Source organism: Triturus cristatus, chromosome 3_2 (assembly GCF_964204655.1).
Source record: "Triturus cristatus chromosome 3_2, aTriCri1.1, whole genome shotgun sequence".
Taxonomy (NCBI): domain Eukaryota; kingdom Metazoa; phylum Chordata; class Amphibia; order Caudata; family Salamandridae; genus Triturus; species Triturus cristatus.
In genome coordinates this window covers 146,402,808-146,430,460 of record NC_140584.1, presented here as the reverse complement: position 1 = coordinate 146,430,460, position 27,653 = coordinate 146,402,808, and the positions used below count along the sequence as shown (strand labels likewise).

Below are 27,653 nucleotides of genomic sequence, written 5' to 3'. Positions count from 1 at the left end.
TGCAAATGTCTTCCACTCCTCTGCTTTAAGTCTAATGCTGCTTGACCACACTACCCCTAGCAGAGCACTTTGGGATTGGATAGCAAGCCCCTGTCCACTCATAAGGGAACCCCTGAACTCTTAATACTTTATATCAGATTTTTGAGATATCACATAAAGAGCCTGCTTCCTACAGTAATGTTTGTGGTCACAGCCCATCTTTGTAAGGTTTGGCATAGAAGTATTTCAGTACCTCGACGAATTACTTTTTAAGGCAGCCTTGTAGCAGTCAGACACTGACCACCTTAGGATGATGATGGTCTATTATACGATTCCCACTAGAAAAGGTAGGACCGTATATTAGGAAGACAGAACATCAGAATGTAGGGACTGAGTCCATCTACACCATCAGAGACTGTCTGCCAAATTTCTATCTAACTCACAGTGCCTCAGCCAAACCCCTAACCTTCCTGGGGGGGCAGGTGTTTTTGGCAACATCGAACATGACACTCTGATATGCAAGGGAAGCGTGAGAACCAAACCTAACCCTTTTGTAGTTTACTTATGCATGTCCATAGTAAAAACAAGAAAGGTACAAATAAAGTTTTCAATATATTTATTGACACAGTCATAGTCTTGCATAGAAAGAATGACCTGCGATTATTAGGTAGATAACAAAGCAAAGTAACCAGCATTATGAACATGGTGAAAAGTATAAACAACCCAACCATCGCAGACATTTCTATATATTCCTACCTATCGCTACCCCTATTCTGAGAGCATAGTGGGTGTACTGTCTGCCACATCCCTTAGGTTAGCCTGAGCCCCTGTATCTGTATAGCTGGACCAGGGAATCGACCTGATATAGGATTGGCAGTCCTTTTCTACAGGATGGCAGATCAGTGTCAACAAAGCTGCATGTCGAACACAGGTTTGTTGCAGGACAGATTGACCGAGTACTCCTCTGTGAACTCTGACGGACAGTGTATTGTTTATATAATAAAAGCCACTGCGTTCGAAGTACAGCTCTGATGTATTGATATGGCTAGATGTTAGAAGCTGTCTCCGAATGGGCAATGCAAGGACTAGGGCATTTTGTTCTGGGTTTCTAGCCTTGATTGGAGTGTATAAATTATATGACGAGAGAGGGTGTTTAAAAAACAAGCAGCATGTACAGCATTTTCTCAGAATAATGTGCAAACAAAACATTTTTAATCAACATTGCTAAAATTATGTTAGCCTAAATTGTCCACAATGTAAAACTAAAATGTGGAAACAAAGTGGGCCCAAGAAGGCCTCAAAACAGGTCACCCCTCATTCATTACTGAGTTTTTCAATCAGTGAACCAAAGTCCCATCTGACGCATGTGCAGGGGGTTCCCTTCATCAGGGACATCTAGACATGGTAGTGTTTGTGGTCTTTTCATCCATGCAAAAAGTCCAGGACCTTAAGGGCATGATATTGATGTTTCAGGGTTAATCAGAGTTCTTGGTGAGGATGATTCTGTTGCTTATTAGACTCCTTCCTCATTCATCCTCCTGGTCTCTTGTGCTTTCTGGCACATGCAGGCTTTGCAGTGAAACGTCTCAATATCAGGGCTGCCTATCCAACAAATTCTGCATCTTGAAGACAGCCTAGGACCTTCAGTAGTGGCAGGTGGGCACCAACTTGTCATGCAGCAGGCTTGTCTTCCATCTCCAACCACAGCTCACAATAGTGACAGACGTATCAACTTTTTTGTGGGACAGTCACCTTGGAGAAGTGAAGATCAGAGATCTCTGGCCCCAGTGGAACTAATGCTCCACTTCAGTCTTCAGAGTCAAACGAACGGCACAAAACTCTGGAATACCTTTCTCCTGTTTTTCAGGGCTAGTGCAGGTCCTGATAGACCGCACAACCACCATGTGGGACTGCAGCAAGCAGGGTGGCATGGAGCCTTGGGCCTTGTGCAGTGAGGCACCCCGCCTGTGGAGGTGGCTGGTCTGACAGGGGATGTTTTTACTTGGTCAGTTAGGGTTTTTTTAAGTATACATTTTTATTGGCATTTTTATAAATACTTCACCAATGGATAATAGTACAATGTCAAAACAGGAAAAGAACCTCTTGTGTTCCCCCTAACCCTTCGCCTTCAGGCTCTGACATAATCTCAGTTCAATAAATACATCCAGTGCAATGTCCGTGAATTCCCATGTCTGCTCAGAGGGCAGCAGATCAAGCATATCATTTGCAAAGTATAAACTAATGGTCATCTCTGAAGCCTTATCACAACCATATGATCTTTGTGACTAAAGCCACTCACATTCCTAAGAGGGCATCTCACCTGGAGGAGTCAGCAGCTTAGAGAGCATTGCTGCCCAGGCCTAATCATCTGCCAGTTTATTATCCCTGCGCATCTTGCGCATGTGGCTCTCCTCAGTGTTCTCCCACTCAGTCATATCTTTCAACCAGTCAGTAATTTTCAGTGCAATCGGTTTCAGCCAGCCTATAGCAATTCTAACCTTTGCCAATACCAGCCCAAGGATAAGGAATTTCCTGCTCACTTTTTTTCTTTTTCCTAATGAGGATAAGTCTCAACAGACAAGGACCCATTCCCTGGGGATTGTCCAACCCAAGACCTTGCCCAATGACTCGAATTGTCTACCAGTATTCATCAATATTCGGACACCCGCAAATCATATGTAAGAAACTTGCCGTCCGTCCTCTGCATCGAGGGCACCTAGAAGAGGGCTCTAAATATATAGCAAGTTACCTACTGGGGGAAAAGCAAATCTGATGGAGCACGTTATATTGCAGCAGTTGAAACCGCCCATTAGTTGATGTGAATTTCACACCCTCGTGTATTCCCTCCCAGTCTTTCTTAGAGAGGGGCGTCTCAATGATCTCTTGCAATTTGTGCTGTACTGAAAGCTCGGTCAGAGGAGCATCCTCCCTCAGTGCCCTGTAGATATGGGAGATCAGCCTCTTACCTCCTGCCATAATTAACCGAGTTTCTAAGGTGGGTAGGAGGTCTGCGGAATCTCAGGGAAGGGTGCCAAATCACTCGTGCTGTAGCAGCTATATTGTCAAATTGAAGAAAATGTCCAGTTCCAAGTTGGAACACATCTGTGGCATCTGCAAGGGTAAAAAATCCTGTTGTTTGGGTATAGATCTTACAGAGTATCACTACCACCAGTCTGCCATTTGTTTAACCCCTTGTGTGCCCATGACGAGCTGGACTCGTCATGGAGCACAGTCGCGCTGTGCCCATGACGAGTCCAGCTCGTCATGAGGCATTCCCTGGGGAATTCCTCTGGTGCGGGCACCAGAGGGATTCCCTTTATTTCATTTCAGTTTCACTTTCAACGTGCTCAGGGGGCTATCTCAGCCCCCTGAGCACGTAGAAAGGCGGGAGAGGTATCGTTGGAAAGGGGAGAATCTCCCCTTTCCAATGGTACCCCTCCCCAGTGGATCCCTGCTTGGGGATCGCCACAGGAGGGCGATCCCCAAGCAGGGATCCACCCACTAGACACCAGGGAGGGCAGAGCGGCCCCTTGGGCAAGGGCCTTTGCTCCCCCAACTGACGTTGGCACCATTTAGTCTTTTTGCCCCCCCTGGGGGGCATATGGGGGCATTAGCCCCCAATCTGCCTCCCCGGGGGGGGGGGGGGGGTTTAAAAGCCCACTAGACACCAGGGAATGAAAAGAAAAAAAAGAAATAGGGGTGAGGGCTGCCCAAAACGGGCAGGCCCACCCCCCCACCCCAATTACTACAGATGGGGCATTGGCCCCTAATCTGCCCCTTCGGTGGGGCAGAAAGCCCACTAAACACCAGGGATTAGTTTTTAGTTTTTTTTTAGGGTGGGGGCTGCCCGCAACGGGCACGCCAATGCCCCCACCCACCCGCCACCATTACAGCCTCTCTGCCCCCCCTGGGGGGCAGATGGGGCATTGGCCCCTAATCTGCCCCTTCGGGGGGGGGGCAGAAAGCCCACTAAACACCAGGGATTTTTTTTGCGCAATTGTTTTTAGGGTGTGGGCTGCCCGAAACGGGCACACCAATACCCCCACCCTCCCTCCCACAAAAATGACAGTCTTTCTGCCCCCCAAGAGGGGGGAGACAATACCCCACCCCCAGAGAAATTCCAGTCTTTCTGCCCCCCCCCCCCGGGAGGGCAGATGGTGGCAGTGGCCCCTGATCTGCCCCCTGGGGGGGCAGAAAGCCCACTAGGCGCCAGCGAGTACACAGGCTTTTTTATGCATGGGGGTGGGGGCTGCCCAAAATGGTCATACCAATGCCCTCACCCCCCCAAAAAAAATAGCCACAGTCTTTCTGCCCCTTTAGGGGCATATCAGGATGAAACCCCCCTTCCCCGATTTCCCCCCCCCAGGGCGGCAGAAAGCCGAATTTTTTTTTAGCAATGTGCATCCCTGTGGATTTTGGGCCCTAGCGCAGTTGGCACGTAGGCAAACCTAGCAAACCTGTACATTTTTTTAAACTAGACACCGAGGGGAATCCTGGATGGGGTGACTTCACTGGCTCTCAACAGGTTCTGCAAACCTCAAATTTAGCTGAAAAATTCACCTTTTTCACACATTTTTGTGTGGGAAAGTTGTGGCATCACGGGATGACACAAACTTCCTACCACCCAGCGTTCCCCCGGGTCTCCTGATAAAAAACTGTGCCTCACTCGTGTGGGAGGCCTAAGGACCCGACAAAAATGTGTGAAAAAGGTGATTTTTTTTCAGCTAAATTTGAGGTTTGCAGGGCATTCTGGGTAAGGAAACGTTGGGGGATCCACACAAGCCATACCTCCCTGGAATACCCCGGGTGTCTAGTTTTCAGAAATGTGTGCGTTTGGTAGGTTCCCCTAGGTGGCTGCCGTGGCCAAAAACCCAGGTGACCCCCCCTTGCAAAACCAGGTCGTTTTGAGGTAGGCAATTTTCATGTCGCCTCAATACGTTTTGGGCCCTTGCCTGTCGCGGGTACTTGGGTCACCCACACCAGTGAGGCTCCGTTTTTTTCGGGAGACCCAGCGGAACGCTGGGTGGTAGGAAATTTGTGTCAGCCTGGTGATGCCACAACTTTCCCACACAAAAATGTGTGAAAAAGGTGATTTTTTTTTTCAGCAAAATTTGAGGTTTGCAGGGCATTCTGGATAAGGAAACGTTGGGGGATCCACGCAAGCCATACCTCCCTGGAATCCCCCGGGTGTCTAGTTTTCAGAAATGTGTGGGTTTGGTAGGTTCCCCTAGGTGGCCGCCGAGCACCGGGCCAAAAACCCAGGTGACCCCCCTTGCAAAACCAGGTCATTTTGAGGTAGGCAATTTTCATGTCGCCTCAATACGTTTTGGACCCTTGCCTGTCGCGGGTACTTGGGCCTCCCACACGAGTCAGGCACCGTTTTTATCGGGAGACCCGGGGGAACGCTGGGTGGTAGGAAATTTGTGTCAGCCCGGTGATGCCACAGCTTTCCCACACAAAAATGTGTGAAAAAGGTGCACATTTGAGGTTTGCAGGGCATTCTGGGTAGGGAAACGTTGGGGGATCCACACAAGCCATACCTCCCTGGAATCCCCCGGGTGTCTAGTTTTCAGACATGTGTGGGTTTGGTAGGTTTCTCTAGGTGCCGGCAGAGCTAGGGTTCAAAAACTACAGCTAGGCACTTTGCCTAAAAAGGTTCATTTTTCACTGCGAAATCGAGGTGTGTCCACGATGCGTTTTGCGCCGTTTCCTGTCGCGGGCACTAGGCCGACCCACTTAAGTGAGGTAACATTTTTATCGGAAGACTTTGGGGAACGCGGGGTGGGTGGAAATTTGTGGATCCACGCAGATTCCAGAACTTTCCACCAGAGAAATGTGGGGAAAATGCGTTTCTTGGGTAAATTTTTATGTTTGCAAGGGATTCTTGGTAACAGAACCTGGTGGGAGGAAGTCAAGTCACCCCATCCTGGATTCCCCTGGGTGTCTAGTTTTCAAAAATGTATAGGTTTGCTAGGTTTCCCTAGGTGCCAGCAGAGCTATGGTTAAAAAACTACAGCTAGGCACTTTGCCAAAAAAGGGTCATTTTTCGCTACGAAATTGAGGTGTGTCCACCTTACGTTTTGCGCCGTTTCCTGTCGCGGGCACTAGGCTGACCCACACAAGTGAGGTACCATTTTTCTCTGAAGACTTTGGGGAACGCGGGGTGGGTGGAAATTTGTGGATCCACGCAGATTCCAGAACTTTCCACCAGATAAATGTGGGGAAAAAGTGTTTTTGGGGAAATTTTTTAGGTTTGCAAGGGATTCTGGGTAACAGAACCTGGTGGGAGGCAGTCAAGTCACCCCATCTTAGATTCCCCTGGGTGTCTAGTTTAAAAAAATGTATAGGTTTGATAGGTTTCCCTAGGTGCCGGCAGAGCTAGTGTTAAAAAACTACAGCTAGGCACTTTGCTAAAAAAGGGTAATTTTGCATTGTGAAAATGTGGTGTGTTCACGTTGGGTTTTGAGCCATTTCCTGTCATGGGCACTATGCCTACCCCTACAAGTGAGGTACCATTTTTATCAGGAGACTTATGGTAATTCAGATTTGTAAAGGAACTGTTATTACCTATTGACTTTCGATGCATTTCTGCCTTCCAAATGAACGACATTGTGTAAAAAAGAAGTCATTCTAAAAAAGGACTGACAATTCTCATGCTAGTATGAGTATTCCCAATTTCGGAAATGTGCAAATATCTACTGTTTCTAAACTCTATATTTTGTTCCCATTTCAGAAATACATAGGTGTCTTTCATACCGATTTTTCCATGTACACATTTTTACAGAATAATTACTATATACCCGGTACATAATAAAAAACCATTGCAAGTTGCTTCTCAGTTTTTGGACCTGGGTTCGTCGGGTTCTTGGTGAACCTACAAGTCCTATATATCCCCACAACCAGTAATGTCCAGCGGATGTAACGGTATATTGCTTTCAAAGAGCTGTCATAATTAGAAGAAGTTACAGGTGAAAACGTTGACACACAAGTCTTTTTTTATTCAACAAATTTTCAATGTATCCTATTTTTAACTGTTAGTTTCTATAAAAAAAACCTTGATGGATCTACACAAATGACCCCTTGCTGAATTCAGAATTTTGTCTACTTCTCTAAAATGTATAGCTTTCCAGGAGCCATTATTGCTTTTGTACCCATTTCTACCATTAACTGGAAGGAGGTCGAAAGCACAAAAAATAGCAAAAATAGGCTTTGTCCCAGAAAAATGCCAAAACTGTTTAAAAAAAAATGTGGGTTTCTGACAAAAGTCTGGTATCCCCTAAAAGCTGGGAAAATGGTGATTTCAGCCTCACAAACCCTTTTTTGATAACACTTGCAGGGAAAAACTCAGAAGCTTTTATTTGCAGCCCGTTTTTCCCATTTTCCCCCCAAAAAACTTCATTTTGCTGTATTTTGGCTCATTTCTATGACCCCTCCAGGGGAATCCACAAACCCTGAGTACCTTTAGAATCCCCATGATGTTGGAAGAAAAGGGCGCAAATTTGGCGTGGATACCTTATGTGGTCAAAAAGTTACAGGGACCTCAGCGCACACTACCCCAAATAGCCAAAAAAGGGCGTGGCACCGGAGGGGAAAAGGCCTGGCAGCGAATGGATTAAGGACATAGATCTTTCAATAAGTTTCAACAGGGGGAATGCCCAGATGCTCATATCTGGCGCAATAGGGGGCCTTCTTCAACACTATCCTGACCGCCGACTTCCATGCCCCCACACCTGCCTGACCACATAAGGTAGGGTTGCTGGTGCTCTCACCCCTATCATCAGTAAATCGGCAATGGAACCACATTACATGTGCCCCTCAACAGTCTGCGTTTCCAGTTCTCTTGACCCTCCAACTAGTAGACTGGATGCTGCAGTTGTGCATCAAGATAGTGGAGTTTCAAACAGGTTACCTCAAGACAGCCTTTATGCTAGGGGCACTTTAGAGTGGCCAAGCTAACTCTCTTTCTCCCATTGGCCCATAGTAATTACACTATCAACCTATCCAGATGCAGAAAGAACTTCCGGTGGATGTCGAAAAGGGTCCCTTGGAAAATATACATGCAGTAAGGAAGCAATATCCTCTTCACCAATGCTAGCTTCCCCATCAAGGAGAGGCAAAGTGTATTCCAAAACATTACTGTGGGCTTCAGACCATCAATTACTCTATCCATATTTGCTGCTTCATACCCCCTAGCCCTATGGGTAACCCATATCCCCAGGTATCTCACCATCTCAATCTCCCACAGGAGGTCCAGCTGTGGCATGTCCTACACCTGCCTCTTTGCCAATATCCCCAATGGGAAGCATTTTGATTTAGTGTGATTTATGTGTAGTCCAGTGGGTTCGCCAAACTCTGCTAGAACCGACAACATGATAGGGACCAAGTACGACCGGCTGTGCAGGTTTATCAATGCATCATCAGCATATAGGGAAACCACATGTGTGGTCTCCCTGATCTGTATCCCCCATCCCTGCAGTACAGCCTGCAATCGTCTAGCCAAGAGCTCCATGGCCAGCGTGAAGAGCTGGCGTGACAGAGGGCACCCCTGTTGGGTTCCCCTGCTCAGAGCAAAGCTCTGCGACACCACACCACTCCACTCACCCGCACCCTCACCGAATGGGCGCCATATAACAGTGGCACCCATTTTATGTATGTCCCTCCAATGCCAGGCTTACGCAGCACCTCCCATAAAAACTCCCATGACCGGGAATCAAATGCTCGTTCAATGTCCAGCAGCACAAGCGCATACTGGCCTTTTTCCAGGGTCGGTGAATGCATCACCAGCGATACTCTCCACAGATTACTGAGTGTGTTTCTGCATGGCATGGACCTGCACTGATCTTCTGCAATCAATTGAGGCTGGTCCTCCAATAATCTTGTGGCTAATATTTACTGCAAATTTTCAAATCCACATTAAGTATTGACAAAGGGCTGTAGGAGGTCACCACTGTACTATCCCTGTCAAGCTTGGGGAGCATATCTATAAGCACATCTTCATGGATGCAGGGAGTATCCCTGTTCTGTAGGCTTCATTATAAACCTCTATGAGCCGATTGGCCACTGGAGTAATGCTGTACTTTGGTAAAATTCAACTGGTAAGCCATCCCCTCCTGGGCCCTTGGTTGTCTTCAAAGCCCTTATTGCTGTAGTAAATTCTTCCTTCGTGATGGGGGCGTCTAGACTGTCCCTCTTGTCCCAGGATAAAGAGGACATTTGTTTAGTAGCTAAGCAGTTAACCCTAGTTTGCATGCCCCTATCCAGCAGTGCTTTATACACCCCCTGCAGGTGCGATGCAAACACCTCGGTGATGCCACGTTGTGAATTCACCATACGCCCCTGCGCATCCTGTACTTACACTATAGGCAAGTATTGAGTTTCACTTCGATGAGTGTGGCAAGCATCCTGTTAGCTTTGTCCCCTTCGACATGGAGATGCTTTCTAGAATTAGAGCAAACACATTTATCCAACCTATCAAAGTGTCTTGCAGCTCCCGTTTACACTTTTTCCTTTCAGGCAGTCGGAGGGGTCGCTCGACTACCTTGCGTTCCAGGGTATTAAGTTGCTGCTCAAGCCTATTCAAGGACCTTGTCAGCTGTTTGACACCCTACTGACTTTCATGCATTCACCACGCAGCAGCACCTTCATTGTGTCCCACTCCAAAGCCAAATCGCTTGTGTGGTTGCACTACCCCAGTTTTAAGCAAAATAGTGATCAGTGACTTTCGATACCACTCCCTCGAACACCTGGTTGACAGCGCATCCACACTCATCCTCCATAACGACACCCCAGGTGCCTCCTTATTCTTTCGGAAAGAAATTAGAAGTGGTGAATGGCCCGACAAATAGCACGCTAAATAAGTCGCATTTTCTGCAAACTGTAGCAAGGCTCCTGATAGCAAACAGTAATCAATATGGCTGAATCAGAATCATCAATTTTGGGAGCTTACACATTCACCAAACAAACATCTCAAGCATGCAGTACCACAGATACTATCACATAGTGACCCTCGGGATCTAATTTCACACCCTTTGCCACCAAATGGACACCGGGCGCAATCCATATCAAAGTCCTCCTGGCATAGCTAGATTTTGATGTGGAAAAAAGTTTCCTCCACCACCTGCGGTGTCGGTGCGGAATACGAGATTCCCATGTATGGGTCTCCTGAAGGCAAGCCAGAGAGACCCCATGTCTACTTAGATAGGAATATACCCTTTGTCGTTTGCTAGGTTAATCCATTTCCTGACATTCCAGGTCACAAATTTCCACCCAGAAGTCATAAAGAACTAAAGCCATCTGCGCCAACGTCCCATCGTGTACTCCACATTCGCCTCACCCACCTCCTTCAAAAATGCACTGTGAACCATAGGCATAAATAGAAATCATCGTAGAGCCTGAGTCCCTCAATCCCTAAAACGAAAACATGAGCCCAAAACCGTACGCAACTCCCCCGCCACCCACAGGCTACTAGTCCAAACTTTGAAGGCCTAACCCAACATGGCAAACACTCAGGTCCCACTGCCCCAACCCTCTCCCATAGAGGCAACCGCCTCAACTAAGTAAAATACATAGTGCAGAGGACCTAGCATCCCACCAGGCTGGCGAGGCCGGAGGCTCTCAGCCCGCCTGGTAGGACCGTTGCATGCTGTGATCTCCCCCCAGCACATTTACCATGTTGCCATCAATGGCATGACATATAGTGAAAATAAAATAAAAAACATACTCTACCCCCACCTATAGTAAGGCAAAGAGACATTTCCCAGACCAGTGTACACCAGCTCATATATGAATACTGTGGATATATTGGGTATAAATTGCATCAATACGTATACTCTTATTAACTGGAAAGTTCAAGGTATACACACAATGTCCAAACCATAACCCCTTCTCCTGACCTGCGGTATCACTCCGGTAGTCTCTAGCATCTCTGTGTGATGTAAAGGAGTCATGGGTGTCAGGCACACTGTTCTAGTCCTTTAAAGTTCCATCTGGGATACTATAATCTTCCCGGTATGACGGACGTCGGAGCGTGGCAAAATGTCAGGTGAGTGCCTGCAGGTTTTAGTTCTCCAACGTTTAGTGCCACTCGCAGCTCTATTGCGTTCCAGAGTTTCCTGTCGAGGTGGTTCTCCTAGTGAATCCAGCTAGTCATTTGCGTTGCCGGAATTGACAAAGAAATACATTTTTCCCCTGTGTTGTACCCCAAGTTTCACAGGAAACATGAGACTGTAGTGGAGATTCCTGTCGTGCAGCCGTTTCTTAATTGATAAAAAGTCTGCACCTTACGAGTGTTATCCGGGAATACCATTACATTCCGTACTAAAAACTAAGGGGCCATGTGAGCCTGAACATGTTGCAGGATCTCTTCTCTAACTCTAAAATTAAACAAGCATGCTATAAGGGCGTGTGGTTGTGCGCCCAGCCTGGGCAGCGGAGCCAGCGCTCAATGAGCCCATTCAGTTGTGAAAAATTTGGAAAGTCTTTTTGGCCTCGGATGTTTGGGATCCAATCTCCCAGGAATAACACGGTGGATTGCATCTCCTCTTTCTCAGGGAACCCCACAAAGCGAAGGTTGTTCCTCCCGAAACGCCCTTCAGCATCTTCAAGCCTCACATCCATGCAGGCCGATAAGGTCTGTAGTGCAGACACTGTCCTTTTCAAGATAGCCACCTCATTTTGCAGCAACCGTAAATTACACTCCGCCTTGCGAAAGTCAAAGCTGGGCATAATTATCAATTGTATTTGTTTGTATGGGCTGGGTTTGTCCTTGGCCATGTGGGATTCGTAACTCTGTGACCCCAGATGCAAGAAAATTGTTCCCGGGAACCCTATTTAGCCTCTCCGAGTCGGGCACCACAGAGGCTAAAGACACTGTAAATTAAATTGTATGGGTGCCCACGTCACAGTGCCTTTTCACGGTCCAGGTGCTTCACCACAGGGACTCACCCAACATCAACTATGCCTGTGGACCTCGGCCCTTCTATTTGGCAGCAGTGTGAGTTAATATGTTCCCTCCATTTAGGGTTATTGCTTATTAGGCCTCAGTCAGGTCCCAGGCAGCCCTTCTCCACTCCCCCAGACCCCTGCGCTGGTTCCGCATACATCTCTGGGCAGCCTTGTGGCCAGTCCCAGCGGCCTGCATGCACTCTACCTCAAGTTCCAGGGAGCTTCCGGAGACCACCCGGGTGCCCTGCAATCAGTTGGCTTTTCAAGCCCAGCACAGTGGGACCAGCGGCTGTAGCACTCCTTTCCTTTGCGGTTCCGCTAAACCAGGCTCAGCCCAGATCTCTGCAATCAGCCGAGCAAGCCCATCTGCAGCCACGCCGCTGTGCCCACAACTCAGATCCTATGGCGGGGATACGTGCTCCCCCCACAGCCCAGTCTCTTGGAGCGTCTTCCACGCAGGCCCACAGGCCCTCTTGTGCATGCTGGCTCCGCTTTCTACTTTGCTGGGTTTCAACCGATTCACAGCTCCACTGCCAGGTGGGGGTCAATCAGGGTGTTGTTGCGACTCTGAAGTAGTGTGCAGTGGCTGCGGCAGTCAAGGATATTTAAAAGGATTTTTGGTGTGTCGGGGGAGCTCCGGGGAAACATGTCTAGGCAGCCATCTTGCCTGGCCATGCCCCATCATCTAGCAGGGTTGCTCTATGCCAAGGAAGACAAGCTCAGCAGATGCCAATTGGCAGACGAGAGATGGCGCCTTTCCCCTTATGGTGGCTCAGTACATCTTTGACCAGTATAGCTTACCCCAGATGAATCTTTTTGCCGCCACCACCGAGAACAGCAGTGTAACAATCACTGCGAGCTGGAGGTCCACAGCTAACCCTCCTACCTTGAGTTCTGAGAGAAATTTATAAAGACAAGGCTCAAATCATCTTGATAGCTCTAGATTGGTCCAGGAGTGTGTTGTACCCTTACTTGTTGATCATGGCTATTTGCCTTCCGATTTGTTTGCCTTTTTTAGAGAACCGCTGGTCTCCACACCAGGGTAATGTGCTACACCTGAATCTCTGCAACTTACATTTCCATGTGGGGAGAATGACCAGCGACAATTGAACAGAATCAACTTACCTGCTAAAGTAGTGGATGTGATTTGTGATTTTTTGTTTTTTTAAGCTAGATTCCCTTGACTAAATTTCTCTACTTGGAGCACTGAGCAAAATCTGTGGCCTGGTGCATAACAGTTGCCCCCATTTTATGTAGGTCCCTCCAATGCCAAGCTGTCTGATGTTTATTGTTTGTTTTACGTTTGGCTCAGCAGTGCTTAGCAGTGGTCACACTTAAAGGTTATATGTTGGCTCTCTCGGTCTTTTGATGCACTTGTTTCTACTGACACCTTTTATTATGCTTCAATAGAACCTTAATGTGGTTTTTAGAAATGGGGGTCTCTAGTTGGCAATAGTATGCACCCTGTTCAAGTAGGAACCCTTCCTTCTAGTCAGGGCAAGGTAGTTACACACCCAAGATAACCTCTGCTCACCCCCTTGGTAGTTGGGCATGAGCAGGCAGTCGTACCTCAGAGGCTATGTGTAAAGCGTTTGTTCATAGAACACACAGTAACACAGTTAAAACACTACAAAGGGACACCAAACCAGTTAAAAAAAACACAAACAAGACCAAAACGACAAAAATCAAACATACATAACTCAAAATATCACTTTTAAAAGGTCTAAGCAATTCTGTCCATAGAACTTCATGGATGCATTGGTTTTTAGCACAAAGTACTTCTGATTCAAAGGAGGAAAGTGTCAGAAAACTCAGCGATGCATTGGTTCTTGAGTCCCAGAGGAATGGAGGCGGCGTCATTTTGCATGTACGCAGCAGAAGTGTTGCGTCGATTCCTTACTGGGTAGAAGCGAGGCGTTGATTTCCGGAGGTTACTCCTTTCTGTGGTGTGATGCGTTGGAAACTTTGCGCGCAGGTGCAATGCATGAGAAAATCTAGACGCGTCGAGGCAATGGCAAAACTAGCGCTGCATTGATTCTAACTCCTGCAGATAGGTGATGCGTAGATTCCTTCAGTCGCACAGCAAGGCCTGTGTCGAAGTTGGAGAGGGGGTCTCGGACATTGAAGACACAGTGCTCTGGATTCCGGCTGTGGCGGTTCTTCAGGCCATGAACGGGCGCTGTGTCGATTTTTATTTTTTTGATTTTCCATCTGCACCGTGGCTGTGTGTTGGTTTTTTAACCACACTGGAAGCTTGCAGTGAGATAAACGGCGCTGAAAGGGCGATGCAGGGATTTGCAGGTCTTGAAGCAGCAGAACTACTTCCAAGGGCCCAGAACTGGAATGGGTACCACTTGGCAGGTCAGAACTCCTAGCAGTGGAGCTCAGATGCTGGAAATTAAGTCTTTGATGGCCCTGAGACTTCCAACCGGAGGCAAGTGCACACAAGCCAGGCAAGTGCACACAAGCCCTTGGAGAGCCTTGGGAAAGCAGGATACAAGAAAGCAATTCCAGTTCTTTCACTCCCCACAGACCAAAGCAGCAATTGCAGACCAACCCAGCAAAGCACACACAACAAAGGGGCAGTACTACTCCTGACAGCGTTTCAGCTCCTTTTCTTGGCAGAGTTCTCATTCCAGAAGTATTCTAAAGATCTGGTGTTATAGGTCCAATACTTGTACCCCTTTTGACCTTTGACATAAGCATACTTGAAAGGAAAGTCTTTGTTGTGCACAAGATCCTGCCTTGCCATTCCTTGGCTACAGACACACTACAGGGGGGCGGAGACAGCATTGTGAGAGGCTAGGCATAGCCCTATTCAGGTGTCGGTGACAACTCATCCCACCACTCCAGCTCAGGAAGGCCTATCTGCCTGGTGATGGGTCATCAGGATATGCAGATCACACTTCGGCTCCCTGTGACTGACTAGAGTGATTGCACAAACAAACCAGCTGTCAGTCTAAACCAGACATTGATTCCACAGACCTGGACACAGAATGGTAAAGCAAGAAAATGCCCACTTTCTAAAAGTGCCATTTTCAAACACACAATTTAAAAACTAACTTCACTAAAAGATAGATTTTTAAATGCTGAGCGCAAGGAGCCAAAACTCCAAATCTCTAGCTCTTCCTAGTTCAAAGTTACACTTGTAAGATGTTTTAAAGCAACTCCAATGATAACCTATGCGAGAGATAGCCCTTGCAATAGTAAAAAACGAAATTGGCAGTATTCCACTATCAGGAAATGCAAAGCACACCATCATATGTCCTACCTTTCACATACACTGTATCCTGCCCATGAGGCTACCTTGGGCCTACCTTAGAGTTGCCTTATATGGAAGACAAGGGAAGGTTTGGGCCTGGCAAGTGGGTGCACTTGGCAGGGAGGCATGGCAGTTTAAAACTGCACTCACAGATACCGCATTGGCCGATCTGAGACATGTTTATAGGGCCACTCGTGTGGGTGGCACATCCAGTGCTGCAGGCCCACTAGTAGCATTTGATTTACATGCCCTTGGCACACACTGTACTTTACTTGGAACTTACCTTTAAATCAAATATGTCAATCATGGGTAACCAAACATAATCACAATTTGCACAGGGAGAACTAGCACTTCAGCACTGATCACCAGTGGAAATGTGCACAAACCAGCAAAAATGAATTCCAGCATACAGTCAAAAATACAGGCGGTAGAGGCATAAAGACAGGGGAAACCACGCCGAGGATGCCAGGTCTCACAGTGGTCATTACATTCCTGATGTTCACGCCTTCCAACCCTTGCATAATTGTTTTCTGCCACTCCTGGACATCAATACGGTTGTCCTTATCACAGTTATCTCTGCACAGGGTGTCAGTCAGCTGCAAGCACTGTACGTGCGGCCTTCATATAGCATTTTCTTTCTAGAAAAATTGGTGCAGAGGACTTCAGCTTCCTTTCTATCTAAGGTGGTATTGCCCTTCCACGTAAATAAATTAATCACTCTTCCTGCCATTATCTCTCTCCCACTAAAGTGGAAATGTTTCCCCTAGCACTACTGCTTCAGCTTCGGCATCAATCCTGCAAGGATTTTGTGGAGTTTGCTGCACTAAAAAGGGTGAGGTGGTACAGAAACTGACACTTTTCAAGTAGATCATCCTGTTTATACAGATTTGCTATGCCCAGAGGGCGTAGGGGCTCATTCCACTATGGGCAAAGAGTGTTTGTCCTAAAAATCTGCCATGCTGCAACAAGGGCATCTGTACATATGTTCACCAAACACTACTGCTTCAGCAGTTAGGGCTGCAGAAAAGGCCTTTTTATCTCACTTGGCCCTTCAAGACTTTTTGGTGTCAGTCCACTCCTTATATCCGCTGTTTTTGGGAAGTATTATTTGGAAATGTACTCAAAAGGTGAGGAGTATGTAGATGGAAATATATCAATCAGAAGAACTTATTTACCTTCAGTAATTCTGTTTTTGTTGAATGCTCTTTCTAGCCTCCAGTTTATCACTGCCCTCTTTTCTCCCTGTTCTGTGGAGTATACTCCTGCAACTGTTTAAAAGGTCCCTGTTTAGATTCGGCACACTGTCCCCTCCAATCTATCTTGGGTGATCCGCATCTGAGGGCACGTAACCATTCAAGACATAACTGACGCCATTGCTCTGGGGATGTGCCTATATGATGCTCTACTTTGTTTCTTTTGTGAGGTCATTGTGGCAGTGCTTAATTTGACCTGGTGATGAGCCACCAGCACTAATTCTTGGGGAATGGCACTTATTTTTCTTCATCATTCAATTCCCTAGAGCAGCACAAATGGGGTAAAAGGCAGGAAAAGAAAGACTGAAATAATGTTGCCAAGAAAGAAAGCAGGAACCTGCAAGAATAAGATAAAGTGTAAGGGAGTGTCTGGCGGCGAATTCCAGAGTCCTTGGTCAAGGTTGGATTGGGATCAAAATTAGGCTTGGGTACCCTAAAAAGAAGGAGCTCCCATTTGCAGATTGCAACTTTTTGCAAAACACTGCTTTAAGTCTAATAATAAGGAGGGGGGTTTCTCTAAAAGAGGCGTGTTTTCTTAACTTCATGGAGATTTAATAAAATGCAGATGTTGCCAGGACTCTTCGTGCACCGATTAGTTCACAGTGGTCAACCACAGCTGTATACAAGTGAGGCCACTAATACTCAGGCCCCCTGCCAAATCTTCATACATTATTGGGCCAGCCAAGCAAGTGACTGGGAATGACAATTCTTCCCTGTTAGTAAAAAGTAAGTAATAGAGGCCCATCTGTCTCTTAAAAGGCCGCTCAGGCCCCCACTGGCCGTTTGCGACATCTAGAGACACAGCCCAAATCTGCCACCATGCTTTCCCAAAAAGCGGCCCTACAGCTGCATTTCTCTGATACCGGCCCGTTGTCAGACTGCCCGCTGGTGGATTCCAGACTGCACTGCCTCGAGTATCGGCGTGCTGTCATTCACTTGCGCCGGCCGTGGGCTTCTGACATGTGCTTTGGGCAACGGCACTCATTATTTTACAAATTAAGCACTGCGTTGTTGTGTTCAATGACACAGGAGCAGTTGCTTTTAAAATTTAGATCCTGTGCAGCCCCTTTAGCTATTTAGCTATTCTAATGTGCACTTTGCAGTTTAAAAATGTAAGTAACTTCTGTTTTGAAAATGCAGACGCAGAATTTCGAAGTGCAAGTTTGAGGCATATGAGCTGCAGATTACACACTGTACATATATCGCCATCTGGTGTTGGGCCCGGATGTTTGCAGTTGTTTTTCCTCTTGGAAAGCCTTTGGAAGTCACGAGGTATGTGACTCCTCCTTTGGATCGTATTGCGCATGGGCTTCGGCTCCATCCTCAGATTGTTTTTTTTCCTCCATCGGGTTCGGATGTGATCTGCGCGCTCCGGTTCCGAACCGTTTTCAGTTCTTCTGATCGGCGCGCAAGCCTTCCCTTTCCGCGGTATTGTTTAGAACGCGATCTCCACACTCGACGCCACTCTCAACGTTCGAAGTCTTCGATTCAGGTTGTCGATGAAGGCCTTCGGGCCTACCTGAGCTCCGGTCCTGGCTGATGGAAAGGACTCCATTTAAGAAGTGTCCTCGATGTGGGTCAAAGTTTCCCCACACCGATCTCCATGAGGTGTGCAACCTCTGCCTCTCCCCAGAGCACGAGGCTCGAGACTGTCTGGCTTGCAAATCCTTCCGGTCGAAAAAGACCATTCGGGACCGAAGGGCGAGGAGAACCATGGCACACTCGTCGACTGCAATCTCCGACAACATCTTCGGAGAAGGCGTCGATGTTCCCGAAGACCAGCACACTGAAGAGGGCCTCGTCAGCGCATCCGAAGCCGATGACTCAGATGTCGAGGACATCACTCCGGCACAGAGGGGCGTGAGTACCAACCTCGATCCCCACCCCCCACCCTCAAAGGCATCGAAAAAGGCTTCGTTCACGCCTTCGCCCTCGGACCTAGGCACGACCAAAGACACTGCTTCACATTACCTCGCTTTCGGGCCCGGTAAAGAAGCCCATCAAGCCTTCTGGCAGCTCGGGCTCGAACCAGCCTGCCGTCGGTGCCGAGAAACACTCCTCCGCTGGCACTGAAAAAGAAGATGGCCTCCTCCTCCTCTACGCCGAGATCCACACCGAAGCACTCGGCGTTGAAGACAAGCACTAGCTCCTCGGAACCGACACCATCTCCGAAACCGAGCAAAAAATCAAAAGCCCTCGACACCCACACCTCGAAGCCGAAAGTCATCTCGGAACCGAGGAAACAACTGGACATTTCTAAGCCACACAGTTCAAAACAACGAACCGATGCCGACTCCAAGACTAAAAAACCTACGGCTCCGACGCCTTTGGCGCCGACGGATCAGCCCCTCACAGAGGAACTATTTCGGCCCGATCCACTACAAAAAACACTTGTCAAAGACCCTAAAACTGGACATTTGATGCTCAGGATCAAAAAGAGACCGCTGAACAAGCCTGCCCCAGCTCCACCTCCAAAGAGAAGAGACTTTGCTACCTCCCCTTTGTGACTACCTTCACCCCTCCTCCACCTCCTCCTCCACCTCCACCTCCTCCCTCTCCTCCGCCTCCCCCACCTCATCATTCCCCCACAACCTCTCCGGATGAGGATGATGACGATGTCTATGACGACACAGGGGACAGACTCCATGACCAACCCACAGGGGACCCCACTCCTACAGGCTCCCCAGACCCATGGGATGACCACAACATCCCAGACGTCCCGAACGTCCCGCAGGATGACCTTTACCCTTCAAGACCGTTCCCCCCCCCTCTCCCCTCCCCCCCCCCCCCCCCCTCCCCAAGACACTTTGGGGTTTAACCAACTGCTCCATAGGGCTGCACACTACCACGGAGTTGATCTCCATACAGACCCCGTGGAGGAGGACTTCCTCCTAGATACCTTTGACACTACACACAGGGCCACTTCCATTTTGCCCATGCTTAAAGGGGTTATCAAGCACGCGCCAGAGGTCTTTAAAGAGCCGGTCAGGGCCAGGGTCATCAACCCTCGCATCGAGAAGAAGTATAAGGCTGCCCCTACAGACCCCACCTACATCAGAGGGCCCGCACCACTAGACTCTCTAGTAGTCTCCACTGCAAGGAAGCGTGCGAACTCCCAGCCATCAGGCGAGGCAACACCACCTGATAAGGAGTCCAAACTCCTAGACGCCTCTGGCAAGCGAACTGCATCCCAGGCTGCCAACATATGGCGCATTGCAAACACCCAAGCGCTTTTGGCAAGATATGACAGGGCACATTATGACGAACTAGAAGCCATAATGCAACACCTCCCTGACAAATATAGAGCCAACAAACTAATCCAGGAGGGTAAAACCATCACCAACACCTCCATTTGCTGCGCCCTCGATGTAGCTGACACCGCCTCTGGGGCAATTAACACCAACGTCCTCCTCCGTAGGCATGCCTGGCTACGAATTTCGGGTTTCAAACCCGAGGTGCAGGCTTCCATCCTCAACCACCCCTTTGACCAGAAATATCTGTTTGGCCCGAACGTTGACATTACCCTGGAAAAAATTAAAAGGACACCGATACGGCAAAGTCTATGGGAGCCCTACAGTCGCACCTTCCCAGGCGCTCCTTTCACTGCTCTTCCTTTCGAAGCACCTCCAGAGGCTACTCCTCCGACAGCGCCTCCACTTCCTATAAAGCCCCTATCCAATCCACATTCACTAGAGGTTACCAGAGAGGCAGCTACAGGGGTAACAACAATAAAGGCAGAGGCAAAACTAACACCTCCCGCTCTACCTCCACCCCTGCCCAATGACTTCCCTCCACTCCCCCCAGACCATCCCTCTCCAGTCGGGGGCAGACTCCACAATTTCCTTCCTGTCTGGACTACTATCACCTCAGACAAATGGGTAACACAGATAATTCGGTCAGGCTACTGCCTCGAACTAACATCTACCCCCCAAACATTCCACCCAAACAACGCCCAATGTCACAGGAACATTTGTCACTTCTAAAGCAGGAGGTAATCTCCCCCCACAAAAGAGTGCGATAGAACTAGCTCCTGCCCACCAACAAAATATGGGAGTTTACTCCCTATATTTTCTCATAGCCAAAAGGGACGACACTCTAAGGCCCATCCTGGACCTCAGACCCCTAAATCACTATATACACTCAGACCATTTCCACATGGTCACACTCCAGCAGATACTTCCCCTGCTCTCCCAAAACGACTTCCTTGCCACCCTAGACCTCAAGGACGCCTATTACCACATTCCTGTTCACAAGGCTCACAGGAAAATTCTCAGATTTGTAGCGGACGGTCAACACTATCAATTCAAAGTGCTCCCATTCGGAGTCACCACAACACCACAGGTGTTTACCAAGTGCCTAGCGGTAGTGGCAGCACACCTGCGAAGACAACACATCCACGTCTTCCCATACCTAGACGACTGGCTCATAAAAGTCAGCTCATACAACCAGTGTGTACAACACACTCACGCCACTATCCAACTACTTCACGAACTGGACTTCACAGTAAACCATGCAAAGTCCCATCTGCAACCGTCCCACGTAAAACAATACCTCTGTGCCACCATAGACACCTCAAAAGCGCTAGCCTATCCCAGTCCTGCCAGGATAGCAAGCATTCAGGCTCTACGTGCCAAATTTCAACTCTCTTCCAGCTCGAATGTTCATGCAACTTATAGGAATGATGGCCTCTTGCATACTCCTAGTACCTCACGCAAGACTCCAGATGCGTCCTCTCCAAGAGTGCTTAGCACGCCAATGGAACCAGGCCCAGGGTCAATTGACATCTCGTGTTGGTAGAGGGTCATGCCCATCGCTCTCTGCAGTGGTGGACCACCAAAAACCTTTCCAAAGGGCAACCGTTCCTGGACCCGATTCCTCAGATAGTACTGACAGCGGACGCATCGCTCTCCGGCTGGGGAGCTCACCTACTACATCACACCATGCAGGGCAGGTGGACACCTCAACAAAAGTTACTCCACATCAACCATCTAGAGTTACTAGCCATATTCTTAGCCCTAAAGGCTTTTCAAACACATGTTTCAGGCAAGGCCGTCCTAGTCCGTACGGACAACATGACAGCCATGTACTATATACAGAAACAAGGAGGCACACACTCTCCGCAGCTCTCTCAGCTAGCACAGAGCATATGGAGATGGGCCATACCCCAAAACATCTTTCTCCTAGCGCAACATGTCCCAGGAGTCAAACACTATGCCGATCTGCCGAGCAGACAAACACAACAGATCCACGAGTGGGAAATCCATCAACAAGTTCTTCACCCCTACTTTCAAATGTGGGGGCACCCACAGATAGACCTCTTCGCCACCCACGAAAACGCCAAATGCCCAACCTTCGCCGCCTGGTATCCACACCCATTGTCCAAAGGCAATGCGATATGGATGAACTGGTCAGGCAGATTTGCGTACGCCTTTTCGCCTCTCCCACTCATTCCACTAGTGGTGCGCAAACTTCAGCAACACTCCCTCACTCTCATCCTAGTAGCTCCAACTTGGGCCAGACAACCGTGGTACACCACACTGCTGGAACTATATGTAGTACCGCACCAAAAGTTACACCTCTCTCCACGCCTCTTAACCCAGAACCATGGAGAGATCAGGCACCCAGACCCAGCTCAGCTCAACCTTGCGATCTGGCTCCTGAAATCCTAGAATTTGGTTATCTTAATCTTCCCCCTGACTGTATGAACGTCATTAGAGAAGCTAGACGACCTACCACTAGAGCTTGCTACGCAGCCAAGTGGAAACGTTTCGTGATCTATTGTCACAACAATAACTTCAATCCCCTAGATGCGTCCATTCAACACATCATAGGCTATTTACTAAGCCTACAAAGATGCAACCTAGCCTACACGTCTATTAGACTGCACCTTGCGGCCATAGCAGCTGATTTACAAAACAGGCAACATCTATCACTCTTTAGAGTACCTGCCATAAAAGCCTTCATGGAAGGCCTCAAAAGAATAATTCCCTCCAGAGTGCCACCCTCACCTGTGTGGAACCTAAACATCGTTCTCACAAGACTAATGGGTCCTCCCTTTGAACGTCTACACAAATGTGAACTTCAATTCCTAACATGGAAAACTGCTTTTCTTGTAGCCATTACTTCCCTCAGAAGGGTCAGTGAGATACAAGACCTCACCATTCAAGAACTCTTTCTGCAAATGCACCATAACAAGGTTGTTCTCCGTACTACTCCAAAATTCCTCGCTAAACTCATTTCTCCCTTTCACCTAAACCAATCTGTGGAACTACCCGTATTCTTCTCGCAGCCACAGACCATTGCAGAAAGAGCTCTCCACACACTAGATGTCAAACGAGCCTTACTCTACTACATCGAGAGAACACAACCCTTTCGTAAGACCAAACAGCTGTTCGTGTCTTTCTCACCACCACACAAAGGCAACCCCATCTCCAAATCTGGGATAGCTAGGTGGATTGTTAAATGCATACAGATTTGCTACCACAAAGCAAAACGAACGCTATCTGTTCCCCCAAAAGCCCACTCTACACGTAAGATAGGGGCTTCCGTCGCATTTTTAGGGAACATCCCCTTAGATGATATCTGCAAGGCAGCTGGTCTACACAGCACACTTTCACTGAACACTATTGTGTATATGTGCAAACTAAGCAACAAGCTAGTGTGGGCCAGGCTGTACTCAAAACATTGTTTCAAACCACTGCATAGATACTGGTGGTGGCCGCTAGGAGCGAGTACTACTATATAATCTATGCACAGTGTGTAATCTGCAGCTCATATGCCTCGAACGGCAAATGCTACTTACCAGTATGCATCTGTTCTTGGCATGTAGAGCTGCAGATCTACACACGCCCACCCGCCTCCACGGCTACCTTTATCTGTTCCAGTTTATCTTATTTAGATACAGCACACATGGGCATCCTCACTGCTTACTACTACGCTCCATCATTTCCCTGCTGGCGAAAAACAATCGGAGGATGGAGCCGAAGCCCATGCGCAATACGATCCAAAGGAGGAGCTACATACCTCGTGACTTGCAAAGACTTTCCAAGAGGAATAACAACTGCAAACATCCGGGGCCCTTACCAGATGGCGATCTATGCACAGTGTGTAGATCTGCAGCTCTACATGCAAGAACAGATGCATACTGGTAAGTAGCATTTGCCTTTTCTGACATGGTGCCAATGTCATTTGTCTGTCCTGAGTGCAGCCTTTGAGGATGCTTAATAGAATTAAGGTTTCCTTGTACTCCACTCTTTTTCATACTCCCTGCTATATGCTTTAACTTTTCCTTATGTGCATTTGGATGTTGTCCTTCATGTCCTACTACATTGCTTTGTTGTCATTTGTTTCTCACGGTCTGTCATCATTTAATTGGGTGCTGGAAATTCAGATGTTGTACACAGGTGAACTGAGCAGGCTACTGTTCTTCAGCTGTCTTCCATTTTCAATGCCTAGGTACTTGTATAAAAACAAAGAACTCATCCGAACAAAAAGGGAGGAGATCAGACGACTGAAGGGGAGAGCATCATTCCTACAAAAGAAACTGGAAAGGTATGAGCCTTTATGTGCAGTTCAAGGTCTCACTCGCTTTGAGCCTCTTACTTTTATCTCTTGTTAATGCTGCTGATGTATTTGGGTGACATTTACTTTTGAATTCTACGCATGTCAGGGCCAACATTGAAAATGTAATTAATAACAATTTGTATAGCTCACCGTGCCCGCTATCAGTCACTGAATTAAAAAAAAAAATTATTATAGCATGGGTACTCACAAACATTTTCCCGGGGGCCGCAAAGTTTGGTCTATGGTGTGTCCGAGGGTTGCACTGATGCCAGCGGGGGGGGGGGGGTGTAAAGTGGCTGTAGGGGAAGCAAAGCATGTATATCTAGTGGCTGTCTTTAAAAATTTAGGTGTTTCTAAAGTTAAGGTCCTAGTTATTTCCTTTCCCTAAATGTATTAACCTTTAAATAAGTGTTTGCTGTATATTTACATTTTTTTCCATGTTAGTGCTGAGTCGAGTAAACCACAGCCCAGTGCTGCTGCTGCCCCGGGGGCCGCATGCATAGGTCAGGAGGGTGGCATGCGGCCCTCGGGCCGTACTTTGAGTATCACTTTATTATAGCAATCTGTTTTTCACTATGAACTATCTTGGACCGCAGATATTATTCAAGGTCCTTGGATTTTCGAAATTCATTTAAAACTGAAGTGTAAAATGTTGAGGCATTTTAAACAGTGATAAATGTTGCAGTGCTATTAAAACATTTTGAAAGAGTAAGACATGGACCACTTGAATAGTAACAAAGTCAAGGAAGCGGCAGGCGGGTGGGGGGCATTAGGGAGATGGGTGCAAGATTTTTCTGGCTTAGCTGAGCGATGATCACTACTAAAATCTCCAAGATCATTGAGATCTATTGAAATGTGGGGGGGGGGGATATCTAGAAAATATTCAGTGCATGTAAAAACATTTTTTAAAAGTGTATGCAGTGGGTTGCAGGTGGAATTTTGGATTAATGAAACATGCAAATGTAGAACTTGCTTGCTTTCTTGATTATGAAAACAATTGGGAAATCCCTAATCAATTAAATGTAAAGCCATACAAGTTAATTGTATAGAAAGTATAAGGACCCCATTAGCAGAATACCTTGTAAACATGGCCTGTGTTTATTCTTCACCTGTCAATATAGCTGGTTAATAACAAACCAAATGTATTTGCCTAGGCCTAGCTAAACTGCTTAGCAAACATATTTGGACTCCGATTCACCTTATTTTTGATCGATATTTTTAACACCGACTCTTCGCCTTGTACACCAAGAGTTGGTGCTGTTGCCTCCATCAGGACTCAATCTTCCCTCTGGATAGGATGGCACAGAGCCATTAGACATTGATCCAGCATTCAACTACTCTAGATTCTGTTGTTTACCAAAGCTTGTCCCAAACTTTTTTGGCATTGTGCAGGGATGCCTCCTCCGAAGATAGCAGGGTTTAAGCTGTGCTGGGCTTATAATAGCATGTGTTAGCCACAAACTTGCACGACGTCTGTATTTGGTGCTTTTTCTCTAATCAAAACCATACGTTTTACAACATAGCCCTCTGATGCATCTATAGGCCATCAGGGAGGCCAAACATTGGGTAACTAAAGACAAACTACCAGCTTGGTTTGCCTTCAAGTTATGTGGCCTCTCACAGGTCCATTCTCCATATTTGGGTAAGCCCAAATCAAAGTCTAAGAACAAGTTGAAGAGAACACTAGAAAAGAAGTATCTAAAGCCCTTTGAAGTCTAGACGTTCCAGGGAGAGGTCTCGTAGTCTGCGTTTGAGGAACGAGACTCTGACTATGTATTCAGACTCAGTTCAAATTCATAATCTTAAGTTGATGCATCAGAGTTCCCCGTGCCACTACTGGAGTTTAGCAAAGCCATGATTTAGTTTAGTTTGTCATGAGGGTATGACTTGATTCTACCAAAGAATTGTCTTTTTTGCGGGATGACACAGGTGCACCAGGTGATCGACAACATTCCTGATGTCACATCCTACACCTGAGAGCATTATAGTTCAGGCTTCCACGATCAAAGTCAACACAACGTCTTTTCTAAGGCCCTCCAGACAAGGAATCAAAGGGAATGGATGCTATGGGTAAGAAGGTTTTTTCATTAGTCTGCCTAGTTCTTCGCTCCATCAGTGCCGTTTATATCCTGGTTCACTACACTCTCCTCCTTTAGGACATGGAAAGTGAGGTTTTACTCGCATTGCCTGCAAACCTAATAAACTCATTCACACATGCAGTGCAGAATGGCCAAGTAATTGCAAAATATCTGTTCTGGTCTTGCTTAGATACAACATGTTTTGTAGCTTGTACTATGGGCACCATACTTCGTGCTCGCCACCAGCTTTTCTGCTAAGCCTCTCTTGTAGGCATGACCTTTGATAGGGCTAGACTGTTTTATTAGAAAGCATACATGCCTCTTAAACACAGTAAGGGTAGCAGAGCTACTGCTCGCTCCCTAAGGTTACTTTGTCCCAACTCGCTAATTCCATCTGCAGCATCAGAAGTTCAGAGGATACACAAAGGGCCATGCCTGTCTCCAGGGGATGCCCACTCAACTTGTCAACCTTTTTGTGGTTTAGTGGGCAGTGATGGAATAATTCTGCAAAAGCAGCTGTACATCAGCTTCTTTTTTTTTTACCACCAGCAAGCCTCTTTAGCTACCCTTCCAATGACCATTGTGGTCATTAGGGGCCAAATCCACATCTGTCTTCCCGCTAGGGCTCGATTAAGGCAGATGAATGGGCCATTTAATATGTTCAGCAAGGTTATGCCCTTCCTTTTCTAGACACCCTCTCTAACATTTCTCCTGCTTCTGCCCAAGTGTCAGAGGATCAAGCTGCGTTCTCTCCAAATAAGTGATGATGAAAGGAGCAACTGAAATAATCACTGAAGAAAAGAGGTATTGCGTTGCTATTCCAGATACTTCCTGGTCCCCAAGAAGTACTTCGCCTCATACCAATTTTGGACTTCAGGGCATTGATCTTGTTCCTCTTTAAGACAAAGTTAACACTTGCTCAAGTTTTGCTTGCCTTGGTCCCCCAAAGATTGAGTAGTTTCCCCGGACATGCAAAATTGGTACTTTCATGTACCGATTCAACCAGCCCACCACAAGGACCTCTGCTTTGTGTGTGCTAATGTTTCAACATCGAGCTTCTGTACCACTTTGCTCTGCCATTGATCTAACTCAATATTTTATTGAGGTCCTTGTGCCAGCTTTCCCGCCGTCCGCTATCAGTCTACCTGCTGCCTAATTTGTGAGCCTCCTCTGCTCGGTTCTTGCTTTGGTTTGCCTTTTTCTGCTCACTTTCTGCCCTCTATTTTGCTTTTCCTGCTCATTTTTGTGCCGACTGTTTTGTCTTTTCTTCTAATTTTTCTACCCTCCATTTTGCCTTTTCTGCTAGTTTTTCTGCCCTCTGTTTCACCCTATTCTGCTCCGTTTTTCCTTTTCTGCCCTCTATTTTGACTTTTCTGCTCTCTGTTTTGCCTTTTCTGCTCATTTTTCTGCCCTCTGTTTTGCCTTTTTCTACTTGTTTCTTCCCTCCTCCCGCCATTTCCCTCCTCCCGCCGTTTCCCTTTCCTGCTGTTTCTGTCCCTCCTCCCGCTATTTCCCTCCCTCCTCCTGCCATTTCCCTCCCTCCTCCCGCAGTTTCCCTCTCTCCTCCCGCCGTTT

General features: G+C 47.4%; 1 protein-coding gene across 8 annotated transcripts in view; it reads left to right on the top strand.

Moving 5' to 3' along the window:
- The window catches only part of USP28 (ubiquitin specific peptidase 28), a 407,198-nt gene that overhangs the window by 206,649 nt on the left and 172,896 nt on the right, over nucleotides 1-27,653 (top strand). For all 8 annotated transcript variants that reach the window (XM_085647372.1, XM_085647371.1, XM_085647370.1 and 5 more), the window contains one exon: nucleotides 23,893-23,988. In XM_085647372.1, coding sequence (XP_085503498.1) covers nucleotides 23,893-23,988 — 96 coding nt within the window. The remainder of the gene's footprint in view (nucleotides 1-23,892; nucleotides 23,989-27,653) is intronic.